Below are 18,097 nucleotides of genomic sequence, written 5' to 3' on the forward strand. Positions count from 1 at the left end.
GGAGGAGATCAAAGGGAATACTTTCTTAAATAACCTGGATGGAACATTTGTTAAAAAATAATGCATTAAAATAATCTCAAATGGACCAATGCTACTGGGGTCTCCTTAGAATTTGACCCAGAAACAGCAAATATGCTTAAGCTTAATTTTTAACCGACCCATTTGTGGTTAAACCTGGAGGCAGTATAGTGAGATATAACTCACTATACTGCCTCCAGCTTCATAAAGCTCTCGCTTTATGAAGGGTCATCCCAAACAGCAGTAAACTATTTTTCCAGACTATGTAGGATTCCTGTAGGCCTGTGGAGCAACATTTTCCCTCCAGTTTCCTAGCATTTTGCTTCAAAGTGTGCAGCTCTGTATAAACCAAGGAGCCAGCTTTCTACTTTTAACAGTTTTCATTTTTAAAGGGGTTGTGTTTTCTAAGGCAGTACGGTGAGAACTAGCAACCCCATCAACAAAATCATCAACCTGTAAATAAAAGAAATGTTTGCCCTCTGCAGCACTGCTCAGTGGTTTAGAGGAGAGAGAAAATGGAACAGATTCTCAACATTGATAACTGCTTTATCTGATCATTATCTGCTAAAGTGAAACCTTCTTCTGGGAGAGGACAGGGTTGTGAGAAAATACAAAAAAATAAAAGATATACAAAGATAGAATTTGAAAGAATTAAAGACAGGTTTAATTTAATGCACCCATAGCAAAAGAAAAGTTTAAGGGACAAACATACAAATTCTGTTGTTGTTTTGTTTCTAGGAAAGCAAAATTTATTGTATATTTTAATAAATATGTTGGTTGGCAAGAAAATACACAGAACAAAAAACATAACACATAACATTTACCAAGGCTTACCAGTGGAATGGGTATCTACATTTCGACATGAGGTACAAATAAAATTGGACATTATAAAAAAAATTCAAAATAACTGATTGATTTAAGGCTCTCTTTTTTGTTGGTCCCCTTGTAAATAGTGGATACATATAATTACATTTTTTAAACCAAATTCTGAAAAAAAGTAAGAATGATGAGAACTTATATTTACAAATAAGAAATTTGCTAAATATTATAATTATTTTAATTGCCAGTCTCCTATTTATATTAGTTTTTAAACAAAAAAATAATATGTTTATAGTGGATTAACACGATTTGATTTCATAAACGATAATTAATCTCACTGCCTACCAGTTGGTGGAGGTAAAGTGTTACTTATCGTAGTTTGTTCAACTTTTAAGTCCATAAGAAGAAGAACACGGGGATTATTTTTATTAATAGGGAAACATCAGACAGGGAAATGTGACCGTGTGGGAGATGACACAATGGAACATGTTTTTTTGGGTTGTAGGTAATATTTGATTCAGAGAAACAAGTTAAATAGGAAATTTAGAAATATGAAAGTGAAACTTGAGATTGTTGATTTACTGCCAAAGGAATCAGGAAGCAGAGGATGTCAGGTCATATATGACTTTTTGAAACAGATTAAATTGTATAACAGGATATAGTAGTTTTTTTTGTTTTGTTTTTTTTTTGTCATGTGGTCCACATTCCTTACCAGTTGGTGGCGGTAATGCTCAGCTAACGTTTTTGCCAACCGCCAAAAGAAAAATTATCTAGAAGAAGAAGACAACGGGGACCGTTTTCGCCGCAACACTGTTGGCGTCATATCCGGTCTATTCCCCGGCTGCTGAAGTTCGTAGCTGAACTTGCTATGCCTGCAGGGGAGAAGCAGAGGGAAACAAACAGACACCTGTAACTGTCAGGAACAGAGATATCAGTGAGTCGGCTGCTATTAGTGGACACAGGCGGATGATGTTTTCCTTTTCAATGTCGGTCCAGCCGCAGGTACGGAGCTAACGGGCCGAACTAGTTTTAGCATTGTTGTTGTTTTGTTTCTGACCTACCCCAGTTCCCGTCGCTTGCTAGGTCAGACCCTGCTGCTTATCTAATGAGGATATTGCTGCTCTGTATTAGTTTCTCTTTGAATCTGCAAGCACTTTACACTCTTTGTTTACTCTAAATAAAGCTAATTCCTGTTGACATTTGGATACAAAAAAACTGCAATCCTTGACACTATTTTTCAGTAAGCTAGTGCGCCTGGTGCCACTATCTATAGCAATAACTGGAATACACGTTTTTAGATTGAACTAATATTACTTCTAGGATTTAAAAATAGTGTCTGCTGCTAATTATTTTAATGATCGCAGGTGACTCTACCTCTCAGTCACCTCATCAACATCCTGCATCCCCTGAAGAGCTCAGTTGGAAGCAGCAGCAGTGGCACATGCAAGTCCAGAAAGCCCAAGGAACCTGCTCCAGATTCAGATCCACAATGCACAGAGGTAATTATTAAAAACACTGCTACAATATGCAACTCTAGGTGATGTTCTGTTGATGAAATGTCAGCAAACAATCTGTGTCGCAAGGGAGTGGTTTAAACAAGTTGTTTTTTTTTTTTAAGTCTGATTTCATCAACTTTAACTTTAGAAACCCCAAAGCAATAAATTACAGATCATATTTGACGCATAAATCGAGATTCTTTCCCCTTTTTTAAAAAATTTTTATTAGTTTTGTGTTTTCACAAACAGAAAATAAAAAATTGTACACTGTGTTGCCTATCATCTAACATGAATATGGGATACGGATCAGGAACAAACAAAAAAAAAAAAAAAGACCCACCGTACAATGTCACATTCTCGTTAAATCATGTCTCCAGTGGCCGGCAAACATTAGCAGACATATTTAAAGCCTGACATCAACACAATCATATCTAGCCTGGTGATCAAAGAAAGAAAAAAGATGCATGGTAATACAAAAGGAGGTTGTTCATTAGTTAAGATATGGTGAGGCACTCCACTTCATAGGATTCTGACCTCTCATTCAGTTCTCTTCTCAGTTCTTTTGGTAAATTGCTAAGCAGAGGAGACCACACATCAATGAAATGTTTCTCATTACCCTTAAGAACTCTACTAATCCTTTAATGAAGGAGGACCCTAAATAATTCTCTATACCATTTTGTGATAGTTGGTGGTTTATCCTTAATCCAATTAATTAAAAAGCTTTTTCTAGCCACAAGCAATCATTTTGTCACAAAGTTTGAAGTGCGATTGTGTCAGAGTGACTGATTTTGAAGGGATGCCAAGAAGAAACAAACCTTGGTCACAGCTGATTTTTACATGAAACACGTCACTCTTCAGAATGCTCCCCAGAATCGTTTGATCAGTCTGCATTGCCAGAAATAACGGTAATATGACCAAACCTCTCTTCCACATTGATTGCATAAGGGAGAGACCTAGTGTTCCATCTTCTAAAAATATAAAAGGTGTTATATGTAGACGATTTAGTAGTATATGCAGTGTCTCTCTTAACAAATTACATATAAAGGTAGAATTAACCATATAAATGGCTTCTTGCTAGTCATCCTCGATGTATACTGTGTCAAATTCTCCCTCCCGTTTCTGTGCAATGTCTCCAACACCCTCTAAGAGAGTAGAGCACTGCATAGAAAGCAGAAATAAAAGGCCCACAGTATTTATATTTATCTATAAATCCAAATTTTAATGATTTATATAGTTAAGCTAGCAGTACATTACATGGAATTCAATGAGCTTGCAAGAACACAACTACCACCATGTTGTTACGCCTTCTTATGTGTAGAAATTGAGGGCTCAAAGCTTACTGGAGTGACAGCAATACAGTGGTTAATCGGGGACTGCAGGCTACGGAGGAATATCAGAGGGTTATGGTCAGAGAAAAACAGTCTCAGTCAGGATCATAGTCTACATGCACGCTGTAATGCATTCAGGCCAGAATCTAAAGAAGATTTATTAAGTAGAAAGCCTAAAATACGAAAAACTAATTGAATGAGAGTCTTTGTCAGTGGTGTAGCACAAATGCTTTGATTAATATTTGTGTAAATGAGAGAGATGGACCTTTAAAATTCATACTTTAAAATAGTTTTTTTATTTTTTTTTTCTCTTTTGCGTGTGTTTCTTATATCATTTGGCCTCTTCTTTTTTGCTGCTTTAAATCTGCAGATTTAAATGTAATTAAAGCGTCAAAGACTGCCAAGAAAGCTCACAACAGATCCCTGCACAAACTTAAGACAATTATTTTTATTTTTTATAAGACTCCAACAAAATATTTTAGAGATATTTGGTTTAAAGAACAAAAATATATCAAACTAAACAAAACCAAGAGCATCAGTCATTGACAAATGCTGTGATCATTAGATGTGTAGATGTATATTGAAAGTTTTTTTAGATCATTTCCACCCCTTGCCTCAGTTGATATTTATTTAGGGTTTAATTGTTCAAATTCCTTAATGGTGAATTTTGTAGAAGTGAAATAAACATCATGGTCATGGTTTCATTGATCGCCCCTGTCTCACACTGTATAAAAAACAGGCTATTAACTTCCAAGGGGAAGAAAGGACATAGAAGAGGCCAATCATTCTGAAACCTTAACACACAGTTTGCTCTGTCTGCATTTCTGGTTTACAGTATGCGCTTTCAATGTGGAACCTCCGGGAGCTCGGCTTTTCCGACCTTGGAAAGCCGCAGCTGGATGAGCTGGTGAACCAGATGTTTCCACATTTGAACACACAGGAAGTGTCGTCCCAAGCCCGGGGACAGTCAGCATGGAGGACATCGCATCTCTCCTCTTCCTCCTTTTTCTACAATAAGCACGGTGAGAGCGAACTGCTTCGCTTTAGGGACTGGGGCCTGTTATGTTTTGCTGATCTTCTTTTAGTATTTAAGTCATTTCAAAATTAACAGAGAGCTGTTGTTTTCTGTGTTTTACTCAGGCTTTTCATTGGGCCCCACGCCTTTGATGACTCCTGCTTTCTCAAACAGGCACCTGTCCCCCCTGCAGACAGTCTGCACAGAGCTTAAACACTGGCCAGGTAATTTGATGATTAGTTGTATTTATTGATTTATTTTTTAAAGTATAGACTGCGTATTTCCATCTGTTACAATATTCTGTTTGTGTTCCTATTTTCTTTTAGAAACTCAGATCTTTTCTTTATTGGTTTTTAAGTAATGTTTCAGAGCCGAGGCTTTAAAACTTTAAGGAGCAAAACCAGGCGAGTGCAGTCGGCGTTTGAGCGGCCCGTGGACTCCGAGACTTTCACGCCATCTTTTATAAAGGTGGGGTCTCAAGGATATATGGCTACCAAGTAACCAGCTAAATGGAAATTACAAACTTCAGAGAGTTTCACTGGGATTATAGAATAGAAATAGACTGATACATTGCCTGATCAATTGGCTGTTGTGTTCATTTATGTATTCAGAAGCCATGTCTTGTGATCAAGTATAGTGTTTGCATTGCCGTTCCCTTCTTTTGTTGTAAATAGTTAATGTTTTGTTAGTAAATGTTTCCTTTTTTGTGTAAATTAAGACTTTTGTAGCATTTGTCATCATTGTAAAGTCTATCTCCAGTAAATAGAGGAAGAAAAAGGCATTTAAGAATCGTCCCAAAAATATTGTCCGCAAATATCAGGGATCAGTTAGACTGATGTCAGAATAATCAGCACCAACCTTTAAAAAAAAAAAATTTATCTTTAATTTTCTGTTTTTTATAAACTAACAAAAGTCTAAATTTAGCGTCTTTTGAAAATTAAAAATCCGGAAAAGATTTGGGGTTGCTGTAATCAAGTCACTGTCTGTGACTTCTTTACAAAAAGTCTTTTTTTTTTTTTCAAAGCACTGCGTTTGTTTAACTTGCAATAGCAGGTGCTACTGTATTAAAGGTTTTTTTATGTATTATGTGACCAAATGAGGGAAAACGTTTGAGGTTTTTTAAAAACATTGTACATGTTTCTGTCTTAGTTTCATTAGATAAAAGTGACCTCAGAGACCAGACCTCCATAAAGAATATTTTTCTGTATCCAATCAGATCCTTACATCGTATTATCTTTGAATTGACATTGGGTGTTATTTTTATATGGATATCACCAAGTGGTCTTGTCTTCTACAGGGTTTCCTTACGCGTGATAAAGGCTTTGATGTTGAAAGCCTCGACGGCTTGCTGAAGAACAAGAACGTACCAGATGGACAGCAGGACGCCTTTAAGAGGGGCTTCGCTGAGGGTTTCCTCAAAGCTCAAGCTCTGACGCAGCGAACTCAAGGCAGGTGTTAACACAAGTCCAACAAACAGAATAACTCTGCAGGAGTTTATCAAAACTAATATGGCCCCTTTTGTGGATTCAGACTCTCTGAGGAGAACTCGTCTAATCCTCCTGATCCTTCTTCTGGTCGGGCTCTATGGTCTCTCTAAAACTCCTTTCATATCAGGTAAAGGCCTTCTTATGACTTTTTTTTTCTTATCAACTTTGTGAAATTACATTAAATTCCTTTCAGAGGATTCTGATCCCTTGTTTCTTTGTTCCAATGGAGTTTTGTTTTAACTGTAAACCAAACTGAGCAACTTGCTCCTCTGACTAGATCTCTTTACTGTGCTGGAGTGAACTTTAATCTGAACTTTTTGAGCAGTGCGCTTCCGAACAACAACAGGCCTGGACTCGGCGGTGGACCCGGTGCAGATGAAAAACGTGACGTTTGAGCACGTGAAGGGAGTTGAAGAAGCAAAAAACGAGCTCCAGGATGTTGTGGAGTTTCTGAAGAACCCACAGAAGTTCACAGCCCTCGGAGGAAAGCTGCCAAAGGGTATGATGTTTTTTTAGCACCTGCAGGCTGTCGATAGAACCTCGTTGTTGCTTTTGGACTGTTACTTATTTTTCTTACTTTATTCCCTCTTTATCTTAGGTGTTCTGCTTGTCGGTCCTCCAGGCACTGGAAAGACTCTCTTGGCCAGAGCTGTGGCCGGAGAGGCCGATGTGCCGTTTTATTACGCCTCTGGGTCAGAGTTTGATGAGATGTTTGTTGGTGTCGGAGCGAGTCGCATCAGGAACCTCTTCAGTGGGTACCTTTTCCTTTCTTTTCCGCTCAGAAGTTAACACACTTAAATCATTATCTATGTGTTTAATGATGCCTCTGTCCTGCTTGCACTCCCCGTTTATATATGCATGCATTCCCCCAATATTTGGTTAAATGTTTTTAAACAAGTGGCACATTGATGATGCGCTTTCTCCAACTGTCAACAAGTTTCTAGATAATTCTGGCTGCATATTTGACCACCTTTCCTTTCACTCATTATATTCCCTCTCAGGGGTGCAGCTTTAAAGACAGATAATCAAAGAAAGAAGCATTTCAGAAGCTAAGCTGTTTAAGCTAAGCTTTTTTATTCTTTTTTTTTTTTTTTTCCAGTGGTCATTGTCCTGTTTGAAATTCAGCTATCTGTATTTTTTTTTTTTTTATGTATCACGAACAACATAAATTTAAGTTCATCTAATGAAAGAAAAGTTCTTGGAGGATGATTGAAAATCAGGGTCACTGCCGACTCTGGACTAGAATGCAACTGCCTGCATTAACAAGCTACATACATAATAACAGTAAAATAACTATTTGTCTTCACTGACCAGAATAAAGTTTGGGGGACTTGAGAAGAGGCTTCAGATGTAAGAACACTATAATCGTGGTAATGGCAGCATCAATGTTGAGGGTCTGATTTAACACGTACATGAACTTTGAACACAAAACAGCTGTTTCGTTAAAAGTAAGAATAAGGTCCAAACACACATGGATAAACCTGCAAACATTAATCTCCTGAAAAGGCCCTGTATTTGTTTTCTGAAGTCAGAATATTGACCCACTCGACCTCTAATTAGAGGGTTTCCACTGGAACCAAAGTCAGAATCATAAGTGGGAAAGGAAACAGGATCGTACCAGACTTCTGCGTTCACGATGGCCGTTTTTGGCTGTTTTTGAACAGCTCTTTTATCGTTTAAGTTACAGTTAGTCAGTCATAAAAATACTACTTTTCACAAGATGAAATGAGTCACTGCTGTTTTATACACTCAAAAAACATTTTAGAAGTGTTCAACATTGGAGAATATGATCATCCACAGACAGGAAACTGAAACACAGTCACCTCAGAGATTAGGTCACTATTACTTCACAGTTCCAGGGTAAATCCAATGTCCCAGAAATGGAAGAATGGTCTAGCATCTTGCCAGAACCTCAATAAAGTAAAAACGAATAAATAAATGTTAAACTCAGCATTGCTGGTGGTACAAACACATTTTAGTCAGTTTGGTTTTGTTTTTTCTTTAGTTATGTTTGTATTAAACACAATACACTATATTTAAAAACAATTGTGCAGCAAATGTCATGAAACGCGGACAGATGGACCCAGTATTCAAGGAGAGACAGTCAGTAGGAAAGTTCAAAAGGTTTATTAAATAAAGAAAACTAGAGTGGAGCTGTGGCTCGCGGATACTGCAGGAGGGGGGCGGGGCACCGCCCAATCTCAGACACTCTGGTTTAGCAGGCTGACCAGGTGGTCACGCACAGGAGCAGACAGGATCAGGTGCAGATGAGCAGGCTCAGTGGCAGAGGGTAGCCGAGACAGGACGTGGAACCAGAACTTGATGCAGGAACTTTAAACTGGTCTCCTCCCTGGAGCAGGACACAGGTGAGAGGAATAAATTATAATTGAGACAGGGAGGGAAAACAGCAGGTGAAAGAAATTACCTATTAATGGGGAGCAAACAGGCCAGATCATGACAGCAAAGTCTTGTTGTGTTGACATTGTAACATGATTCCAAAGCATCTTTAAAATTCCCAAATGAATGGTTAATAAACTTCTAACAGGAGCTCTGTTAACATTTTACAGCTGCAGTAGTAATAATGTAGAGGCATGCATTGGGGCGTAACTGCTGTTCTTTGCTGTTTCCTCAGGAGAGGCCAAAGCCAATGCTCCCTGTGTGATCTTCATTGATGAACTAGACAGTGTGGGGGGTAAAAGGATCGAGTCCCCTATGCACCCTTACTCCAGACAGACTATCAACCAGCTGCTTGCTGAGATGGATGGGTAAACTTTCAGAAACAATCTGGGACATGTTTTCATGTTTGTGCAGCTGTTCTCTTCATTTTTATTCTGATGAGGAAATTAGATCACATTCTTGAGCGATTTAATCTTTGCAGAACATAAAAGCGTGTGTTCATACCAGAAGGCTCAGATAATAAACTGTGACTGGACAGTGTGATGTTGACCAGGCATGTACAAACACTGACCTGCTGTTTTCTAGGTTTAAACCGAATGAAGGGGTGATCATCATCGGAGCCACTAACTTCCCAGAAGCTCTGGATAAGTAGGTTTTGGTTTCTTACGGTCTACTCAGAAATCCGATCAAAGCGCTGCAGCCATGTGCTTTATGCTGCTTCTGGGTTTGTCTTTGCAGTGCGCTGATCCGCCCGGGACGTTTTGACATGCAGGTGACTGTACCCAAACCAGATGTTAAGGGGCGGACGGAGATTCTCAACTGGTACCTGAAGAAGATTAAAGTAGATCCAGGTGAGCCGTTAGCATCGGTCTTGTGCTGTTCCTCTCCGGTTAATTCCTACCTACAGTACAGGATGCCATCTTCGTAAAACTATACATACTTCTTGAACTTTATTTAATTTTTATTAAAACAAAATCATGATTTTATTTGGATTTTATGTAAAAAGTAGAGATGCAGCTGTTGGTTCAAAGGACAACTCTAGAGGAGCTGCATACATCCACAGTTCAGACGTTAGCTTCTGTTCATAAATGGTGAAATAAATCTTGGCGTACTTGTATAGAGCTTTATTAAGTCCAAGAGCCCCAAACCTCCTCACACTGCACTCAAGTCATTCACCCATTAGGGGCTGCTGTACACAACTCTCTTCCAGGCCCTCTGAACACCATCAGTATGCAATGCAGGTGAGATGAGGTTCCAACCTTGGCAGGCAAACCTGTTTCATACGCCACTGTCTCCCCTGTGTAGGAAAGCCATTCATTTCACTCTCCAGAACTCCGGCCTTTAGGTAAAAGGCCAATTTATGCTTCTGATGCATAGCCTCTGTAACCGTCAAATCTGTCTCTGTGCCTCAAAAAAATCCTGGCTACACATCGGACGGTCACAAATCCATGCAAACCTCAATTTGAACTGCGCAGACAATAAGAAGCTGTGATTGGTTCTTGGTATGCCTTTCCTGCTGTCTGAGTAGTCATCCTTCTCGATTCAGTGCCAGGGCGCGCCATTTTTAAAAACTGAGGGACAACTACAATGGAAGTACAACCACCTGTACGATGCCTACAAATTATACAAACATGCTAAGGTCTCTGCCAAAACGAAGTTCTCGTGACCATCCGCCGAAGTTCTCGCGGGTTCTCGAAAAAGGCTCCCCCTTGCACTTTAGCGTGAAACTGCTGTGCTTTCCCAGACTTTTGATGTGTGCGGTTGCAGAAGTCTAATCTGCCCTTAAAGGTACATGAAGGGCAACATGGTTGAAAAGCAGAAATAACCCTTTAGTTTGCAATGATTTAGTAGATAGAGCAAATACTGACCTACATGGAAAACGCTGTTTAGTTTTGAAGAGGCTGAATACATTAAAAATAAGAATTATTTTTTTCTCCACTTTTGGGTTCTGCACTACTTTGTGTTGGTCTAACTAGCAATAGGGCTGCAACTAACAGTTATTTTGCTAATCCATTAATTTGATGATTATTGTTTGATTAACTGATTAATAATCAGATAGCAAGAGGTTCCTTAAAGAATACTTTTTACAGAATTTAAACCCGGTGAAACTAAAACTTCTGGGTAGAGCATATTGATACAAAAAGATTTTTTTTTTTTTTTTTTTTTTTTTTTTTTTTTACCTTAAATGAAAAATATTTACATATCTTTTTTTTAAATTAAAATGTAGGTATAATTACTGCTCTAAATGGTTTTCTCTGTCAGCTAAAGGCATGTTTTAGTCTCTTTAAAAAATAAAATCCATTACCGAATCGGTTGACTTATTATTTCAATAATTAATTAATGATTACGGTACTAAGCCCTACCTAACAACAGATTCTTATGATGCAAAACATTTAGTAAATAGTTTAAGAAATTTTGGCCGTCAGCTTTTTCTAATGCTTATGATGTATTAAGTTAAATCATTCAAACCAAATCATCTCCATGACGACATGTCTGCTCTGCGTTCTCCCTGCAGCCATTGAGGCCAATCTTATTGCCAGAGGAACCGTTGGATTTTCCGGCGCCGACCTGGAAAATCTGGTAAACCAGGCCGCCCTGAAGGCAGCAGTTGATGGCAAAGACATGGTCACTATGAAGGAGCTGGAGTTTGCCAAAGACAAAATACTCATGGGTGTGTAAAGAGTTGCTAGTGGCGATCTGATGACCCTGCTTCTGGAGATAATGATATGCTTCGTCATTGTTACCTCGCCTCCCTCCTTTCTCCTCTCTTTTCTCCAAGGCCCCGAGAGAAGGAGTGCAGAAATTGACAACAAGAACAAGCAAATCACGGCATATCATGAATCCGGTCACGCCATCGTGGCGTATTACACCAAGGACGCCATGCCGATCAACAAAGCTACCATCATGCCCAGAGGCCCAAGTCTGGGACACGTAAGGAAAATCTGGACCTGTTGCTGAAGTGCTTCTTTAAGTTTTATCTATTATTGCTGTGCAGCAAACATTTGACTTCCTCTTCATCCTACAGGTTTCCATGCTTCCAGAGAACGACAGGTGGAGTGAGACCCGTTCTCAGCTTCTGGCACAGATGGATGTCAGTATGGGCGGCCGTGTGGCAGAGGAGATTATATTTGGCCATGAGAACATCACAACGGGTACGAACCATTGATGGGAGATTGATGGCCATGTTAGTGTGTGTGTGTGTTAGGAAAGCTCATGCTAAAGGAGATTAATTCTGGTTTTAAAGGAGCATCAAGTGACTTTGATAGCGCTACCAGGATTGCTAAGATGATGGTGACCAGATATGGGATGTGTGAGAAGGTAAGAAAAGCAAATTATTAATTACAAAATGCATTGCACTGATTTAGGTTCTGACTTTTCCTCCTCGTCTATCAGTTAGGTGTGATGACCTACTCTGACCTGACGGCGCAGAGTCCAGAGACACAAGCTGCTGTGGAGCATGAAGTCCGGGTTCTTCTGAAGGTCCGCCTCCATCAAATTTAAAAATTCAAACCTCTTTAGCTCCTCTGATGCTTAAGTAACACCTTTTGTCCTGCTGCTTCTAGGATTCCTATGAGCGTGCCAAAGCCCTGTTAAAGTCTCACGCCAAGGAGCATAAGAACCTGGCAGATGCTCTGCTCATGTATGAGACGCTGGACGCCAAAGAGATTCAGCTGGTTCTGGAGGGCAAAACCCTGGAGACCAGATAAAACCCGCAGGGAGGAGCACGAACAGGAAGAGAGGGGTGGATAGATTTTAAAGAGAATGGGATCAGATGCATTTAGCAGGAGGGTCGTCTTTTAAAAAGTTCTTCACTTTAAGTCCTCATGATTTCATAGAATCTCCCAAACTAGAAGTGCTGGTGTATTTAAAGCAACGACAGCAGGTTGATGTTGAGTCACAGATGCGGACATGCTTATATTCCGCTCCTTCTGGGAATGATGTGTGTTACACCTAAGAATAAATCTGTTTTGTTTGTTTTTGCCATGGGATAATGGTTGAAAATCAACTTAAATGTGTGCACTTGCTGCGTATACACTGAAAGTTAAAGTTAAATTTAATCACTGATGGCACTTTTTTTTTTTAGTATTAATTCAAGGGTTACCTTGTTGCTAAAATGCTGCGTTTAAAAATGGATTTAAAAAAGATAATTTCTCCTTTCGGTGGAAAATGCTTTCTTTTATCAAACGCACTATTTCCATATTAAATTGGACTAACAACATCCAGGTATTTAAACAAGGTGGAAAACATCGTAGGACACATTCTTCTTTTTATAAAGCCTCCCTTTTTTCAAAAACATCAAACTACTTTGGTTTGAAATGTCTTTTGGTTTATCATTGAGGTGTAAAGAATAAAGAAAATGTATTTACAGATCTTTTCCCAGTATAAAAGAGGAATCAATGTCTCCTTTCATTTGTAGTTGTTTGATACAGCAAATCATATCTCATTTTTAAGCGTAATCTTTTCTTCAATCTGTACAATTGAAGGAAATGAATGATTTTTTTTACAGTATTGCAAAGTTGGATCATGCTACTACTATAAAACAGACTGATCTAATTGTTTCCACATCTTTCCCAGAGAAGCCAACCAATATGTCCATGTCTGTGATCAGCACGTTGCTCAGGTTGTTTTATCAATTAGTGGGAAGAAATTATCCATGAATGTAAACATAAATGGAACAACTGTATTTTTTTTTTTTCTTTTCCGGAAGAGAATGTCAAAGAATTGAATTTTGAAATGAACAGCATTGTGAACTTGGAGTCATTTTTGATATGATGGGAAACCAGTCCAGCCATTATACAAATACATTCATGTTTTATCTCTGAGGGGATTTCATAGATGTTCTCGTTTCCTTGCTTCACCAGTTTCCACAGGTTTCTGTTGCTCCTTTATAAAGGCGGCCTACATGTGAATGTATAATGAGTCATTTGTTTTCCAGTGCATTACTGTTTGTGCACTTTATGTCTAATTTTAACGTAAATAAATATATCCTTATTTATTTAATTTGGCTTTTTGGAAGCCTTTGAGTGAATTTCCTGTAATTACAAATGTGTGGAGTGAAGACAAATCAAATGTTTTTCTTTTTTTTTTGCTTTGTCTTTCTATTCCTAATTGCAGAGCAATATTCAGTCCACTTCTGCTTATGTAAGCGATGTTTCTTTTTTTTTTAAGAGTGAGCAATTATATGCTCTGGCTGGATAAGAGGCACTTCAGCAATAATAAATGTGTCAGGTTGTCTAAAACTGACTGGGAAGCAGCATTTTTGACTCTAGAAGATGTTGATTTATTCAGCTGCTTCTGTGGTTCATGTCTGATGCAACATACTCCAAGCTTAGACCATTATTTAAAGGTTATCGCAAGAGTTTAGCTTATTCTTCACCTTGGTCTCAGTTTTAAAGATGGTTTTCTCAGTTTATTAATCTCTCTACTTTGCTTGGCATGTAAATACTGTACGATTCAGTGCTGGGAATCCTGTATATAAATGTATAGGAGTGCTTTTATGCTGTGTGCACTCTGAATGGCTCCTATCTGTAGATCTCTTCCACTGTGTTATGATAACGACTGGTAATGCGTAGCAGAAACACCAAACTCCAAATAAAATATTTAAATTGAAGACTTGTATCATCTTTGTGGAAAGTTTTAAAACAATTCTTTCAAATTTGCCTTTTAATCAGTGGATCAATAGGCTAAATAACAATTCATTCCGTTTCTGTACATTAAACCAAAACTATTTTACCTGCTTGATGTTGTCTGACTGGTTTGATAAAAGGGATTTCATGATTTCCCATATCTGATAGGAATTGTGCTTGGATGTGGCTTGGAAAAAAAAGTACCCCAGTTTTTTAAATGAAATTTTCAAACAGTGTTTATTCAGGATTCTATGAGGGGGGGTGAGTAAGTTTTCAAAATCTATCCAAACCTAATGTAATGTTTGTTTTAAAAAAGAATTCGGGTTTTAAGCCTAACCTTCTTTTACAATCTGTAACATTTAAACTTAAAACAGAAAACACATGGCAATATGTTCTAAAAGGAGCAAATACTTTTTCTTATACATGTTTCATGCATTTTACTAAAATATTGAATAGAACAATAATGAGACTAAAGATAATGCCTGAAAGCTACTGTGTATGTTGGGCATGCAGCATCCTGTATCATACCATTAGGCTCAACCAGGACAATAAATGTATAACACTGCTAGAACTTAATAAAAGCACCAACCAGTGTGAGAAACACAGGAATGAACACAAGGCCATGGAGCAAACCAAAACTTATCACGAGGAACATAATCTTAAAGAAGGTCCTAAAAATGTAGCTCCCAGACATCGATAACACCACCACACCCAGAATGGTGGACAGCGCTCCTTGCATTATAGGGTACCCCAGGTGGCTCAAAGCCTCTGCAGCTTTCTGGTCCACGTCCCTCTTGGGACTCGAAACAAAGGCGTATGAAATGTGCGCCGAGAAATCCACAGAGAATCCGATGCTCATAATCAGGTTGATCATGGAAATGGTGTCCAAACTAACCCCCCACAGTGACATGAACCCAACAACGCCTACAACTACAGAACAAATTGCAAAAGCCACACAAATGGAACAAAGGGGGTTTGGTATCAGTATGAGTGAGACAAGCAGCATTGCAGAGACGGCAATAAGGACGGTCTGAATGGTGCTGTCTGAGATAAACATGTATTGGTCAAAGTAGATAAAGGCAGGGTGGTAAACCAGCAGCTTAAAGGGACAGTCCTCTGCAGTTCTCCTGAGTTCAGTCATTATTTCATTCAACGGGGAGTGGGTTAGTGTTTGAAGAAAGAAACGAGAAGCCTGAATGGCTTTTCCTGAAGTTGAATTGAGATCTAGTTTAAACATTGGGTTAAGCTCCAGGAAGTTAGCCAGGTGGGAGAAGAAGGTTTCCTTGGAGCTAATATTCAGATTAGAAGTGCCTGCATAATGTTTGAAGGAAGTAAACCAAGCGAGAGTGTTGTTTACAAAGTTCAGGTTTTTAAAAGCTGAAATGCATGAGTTTAGATCCCTCTGGTCATCGTCATCCCAGTAAGAGATGGGTTGCTTCACTGCCACCATCACATTGTAGCCGTATTTAGAGAAGTGCTGCTCTTGGTGATTGTAGTATCTTATGAGGTAGGAGTCATCTAAAGCAAGGTTCTTGATGTCGAGTCCTTCTTTAAGCAGGTGAATACCATAGATGCTTAAAACCAAATAGCCTGAATAGCACACAAACACGAAAACTTTATACCCTTTGTGGGAGAGACACTGACTTAAGAACTGCTGAAGAAAATAATCGATGGGTTCAGTTTCCTCCTTCTCAGTTGTACGATTGTAACCACCCCCAACACAGCACGCCCTGAAGGCTTTTGAAGATCCGCTTGGAAAGTCCTCTGGTACTCTGGCACAGGTGAACCAGTGTCTGTTCTCTGCTTCCCTCCGTCCATTCAGAGCCATGCACGCGCCAAGGAAGGTGATGCTGTACAAATAACAGAAGCAGACACAAATCCCAGCATAGAGACAAAAGGATCGGACGGAGCCAAATGGCGAGCTGCAGCCCAGGAAGAGAGACAGAGCATCAGTGATGGTGGTAATGGTTACAGACACAGACGCATCTCTGTAGGTCACACCCATTCGGTCAGGAACTGTGTCCAGAACGCGGCTCCTCTGCCAGCAGGAAATCATGATGAACATGTCATCCAGCCCAATTCCTTTATGTTCAAAGTTCAAAGAGGAATAAGAGTCATTCACGTCCTGTCAGACTTTAGAGAAAAAAATGGTCTTGTTTGTATTTTTTACTCACCTAAAATCATGAAAGGACAGGATGCAGCTGTCATGACAAAGGGTTGTCCGAGCAACAGCAGCACGCCAAACCCACTCAGAATTGCTAGGCCTGTGCAGAGAACTCCACAGAAGGCCACCCAAACCTTTGTCCTCACATTGTCTGACCTTAACAGAGAAAAAAAACTGTTATTTACAATAAAATTACAATCATAAAATGTTTATTCTTCTAACTTCTTACCTACCTCCAACAAGTTAGTATTGAAAATGTGACGACAACGGCATAAGTGATGGAGAATAAATTGATGACAGAAGCTGGAGACCTCTCAAATTCCCACTGCATTGACTTTGAGGTGGAAAATGAAACCTAAAGTAAAATAGTGTTGATAAATTAAGCAAAAAACATTTAACAAACCTGAAACTCTTAAAAAAACCATATATGTTCTGCTTACCTGGAGAGAAGATGATGACTCGCTTGAAAGCAAGCTGATAAAGCTTTCCAGCCAGAGGTTATTCTTTGCATGGTTGCTCCCCTCTAAGTAGTAATGAAGCTGCACTGCTTTAGCGCTTTCAATAAATGAAGTCTCTCTGTGAACTTCCACGCTCCCCAGGCTTAGGTATAAAGGTATAGATTTACGATCAGTGTGATACCATGGAAACGTTAAGTTGACAGACTCCACATTGCTGGCATTGTACTCGATTATATCAAGGAAATCACTTGAGGCACAGGAGTCCATCACTTTGGCACAGATGTCTCCATATTCAAAAGAATGGTTGCCAAACTCCACCTGCATGCGCCTGATTCTCAAGTCCAAATCTAAGATGTTGTGAAGCGACTTAGTGGTTAGAATATTTCCATCACTTGTTACTATGACAGTGCCGTAGCTCCCATCGGTGCTTAGCCTAAGACTTGAGAACATGGAGCCGTTTCTCGGAAAGGTTTCTTCCACGTATTTCCTCTCCGTCTTGGCCGGTCCATCAGCAGGTGTAAACTGTTCTTCAATGTCATTGGACATGCTGTCCTGGAGGAAATAAAAGCCACTTCCCAGAGCAGAGGAGACGATGAGCGGGGCGAACAGGAACCACCAGGGATGGGAGCCAATAAAACTGCCCATCATCTCAAAGCACATCCGCAGAGGCTTTTCCACACAGTCCGTTTGGCATCTTGCCATAGCTCTAAAGTTTAGTCAGAGGTCCAATACGATTTAGGGTCAATTAGAGGCAAGGGCTCTTCAACATGAAGGGAGAGATCTGCAGGTTATATGCTGAGCTGTATTTATGGTGCTGCTTTTTCCCTTTTGCTCCCCAATGAGCTGGAATTTGCATAATTACAGGGTTAAGAACAAATGTTATGGGTTATAGTTTAGAACAGATGTGGTAAGAAGAGACCCACAGGCATCCGATTAAGACATTGGTTTATTGTTTTGTGGTTCACTGGTTTCAGCTCTGAGACTGGTTAGCTTTTCACCCAGAGGGTTTCTTTTCATGGTTAGGGTAACATAATTGTTGCAAATAAGGGGGTGTTTCAGAGTTCAGATAGTTTAGGTAGGAAACCAACAAAGGTGCATTGTCTTAATGTTGTTAAACTACACAGAACCTGCTCTTCCATTTAACCCAAATAGTCCACTATTCAGGGTCAACAAAGAGTGATCTTAACACCATTACCTACATGAGAACATTTGTGTGAAATATTCAAATATTAAGAGCGCCAGAATGAGAAAGAGAATGACTTGGGCTCAGATCTTATTTGTTTTTGTT

At 39.3% G+C, this 18,097-nt stretch overlaps 2 protein-coding genes across 2 annotated transcripts; one reads left to right on the top strand and one right to left on the bottom strand.

Annotated features, from left to right (window-relative positions):
- Positions 1–1,645: 1,645 nt before the first annotated feature.
- yme1l1b (YME1-like 1b) lies at positions 1,646–14,171 on the top strand. The gene is made up of 18 exons (XM_038278875.1): positions 1,646–1,839; positions 2,202–2,336; positions 4,497–4,683; positions 4,802–4,900; positions 5,035–5,144; positions 5,974–6,124; positions 6,207–6,290; positions 6,489–6,662; positions 6,762–6,914; positions 8,796–8,928; positions 9,146–9,208; positions 9,299–9,411; positions 11,076–11,231; positions 11,340–11,491; positions 11,586–11,712; positions 11,805–11,878; positions 11,954–12,040; positions 12,124–14,171. The coding sequence occupies exons 1-18, from the start codon at positions 1,804–1,806 to the stop codon at positions 12,265–12,267; spliced, it is 2,178 nt and encodes a 725-aa protein (XP_038134803.1). The 5' UTR covers positions 1,646–1,803; the 3' UTR covers positions 12,268–14,171.
- Positions 14,172–14,676: 505 nt separating this feature from the next.
- Positions 14,677–17,883, bottom strand: LOC119779319 (patched domain-containing protein 3). The gene is made up of 4 exons (XM_038278921.1): positions 16,792–17,883; positions 16,585–16,706; positions 16,362–16,507; positions 14,677–16,269 (listed from the first exon to the last, which is right to left on the bottom strand). The coding sequence occupies exons 1-4, from the start codon at positions 17,509–17,511 to the stop codon at positions 14,753–14,755; spliced, it is 2,505 nt and encodes an 834-aa protein (XP_038134849.1). The 5' UTR covers positions 17,512–17,883; the 3' UTR covers positions 14,677–14,752.
- Between the last annotated feature and the right edge of the window lie 214 nt (positions 17,884–18,097).

The sequence above is a fragment of the Cyprinodon tularosa genome, unplaced genomic scaffold (genome assembly GCF_016077235.1).
Source record: "Cyprinodon tularosa strain WSP-4 unplaced genomic scaffold, ASM1607723v1 ctg145, whole genome shotgun sequence".
NCBI classification, from domain to species: domain Eukaryota; kingdom Metazoa; phylum Chordata; class Actinopteri; order Cyprinodontiformes; family Cyprinodontidae; genus Cyprinodon; species Cyprinodon tularosa.

Bases quoted from the DNA above. Each gene is read 5' to 3' on its own strand.
- yme1l1b (XM_038278875.1), top strand. From the start codon at position 1,804: ATGATGTTTTCCTTTTCAATGTCGGTCCAGCCGCAG. The intron at 11,232-11,339 runs GTGTGTAAAGAG...CTTTTCTCCAAG, and splicing joins CAAAGACAAAATACTCATGG to GCCCCGAGAGAAGGAGTGCA. The intron at 12,041-12,123 runs GTCCGCCTCCAT...TGCTGCTTCTAG, and splicing joins AAGTCCGGGTTCTTCTGAAG to GATTCCTATGAGCGTGCCAA.
- LOC119779319 (XM_038278921.1), bottom strand. From the start codon at position 17,511: ATGGCAAGATGCCAAACGGACTGTGTGGAAAAGCCTCTGCGGATGTGC. The intron at 16,508-16,584 runs GTAGGTAAGAAG...TTCTCTGTTAAG, and splicing joins TCAATACTAACTTGTTGGAG to GTCAGACAATGTGAGGACAA. The intron at 16,270-16,361 runs GTGAGTAAAAAA...TTGAACATAAAG, and splicing joins CTGTCCTTTCATGATTTTAG to GAATTGGGCTGGATGACATG.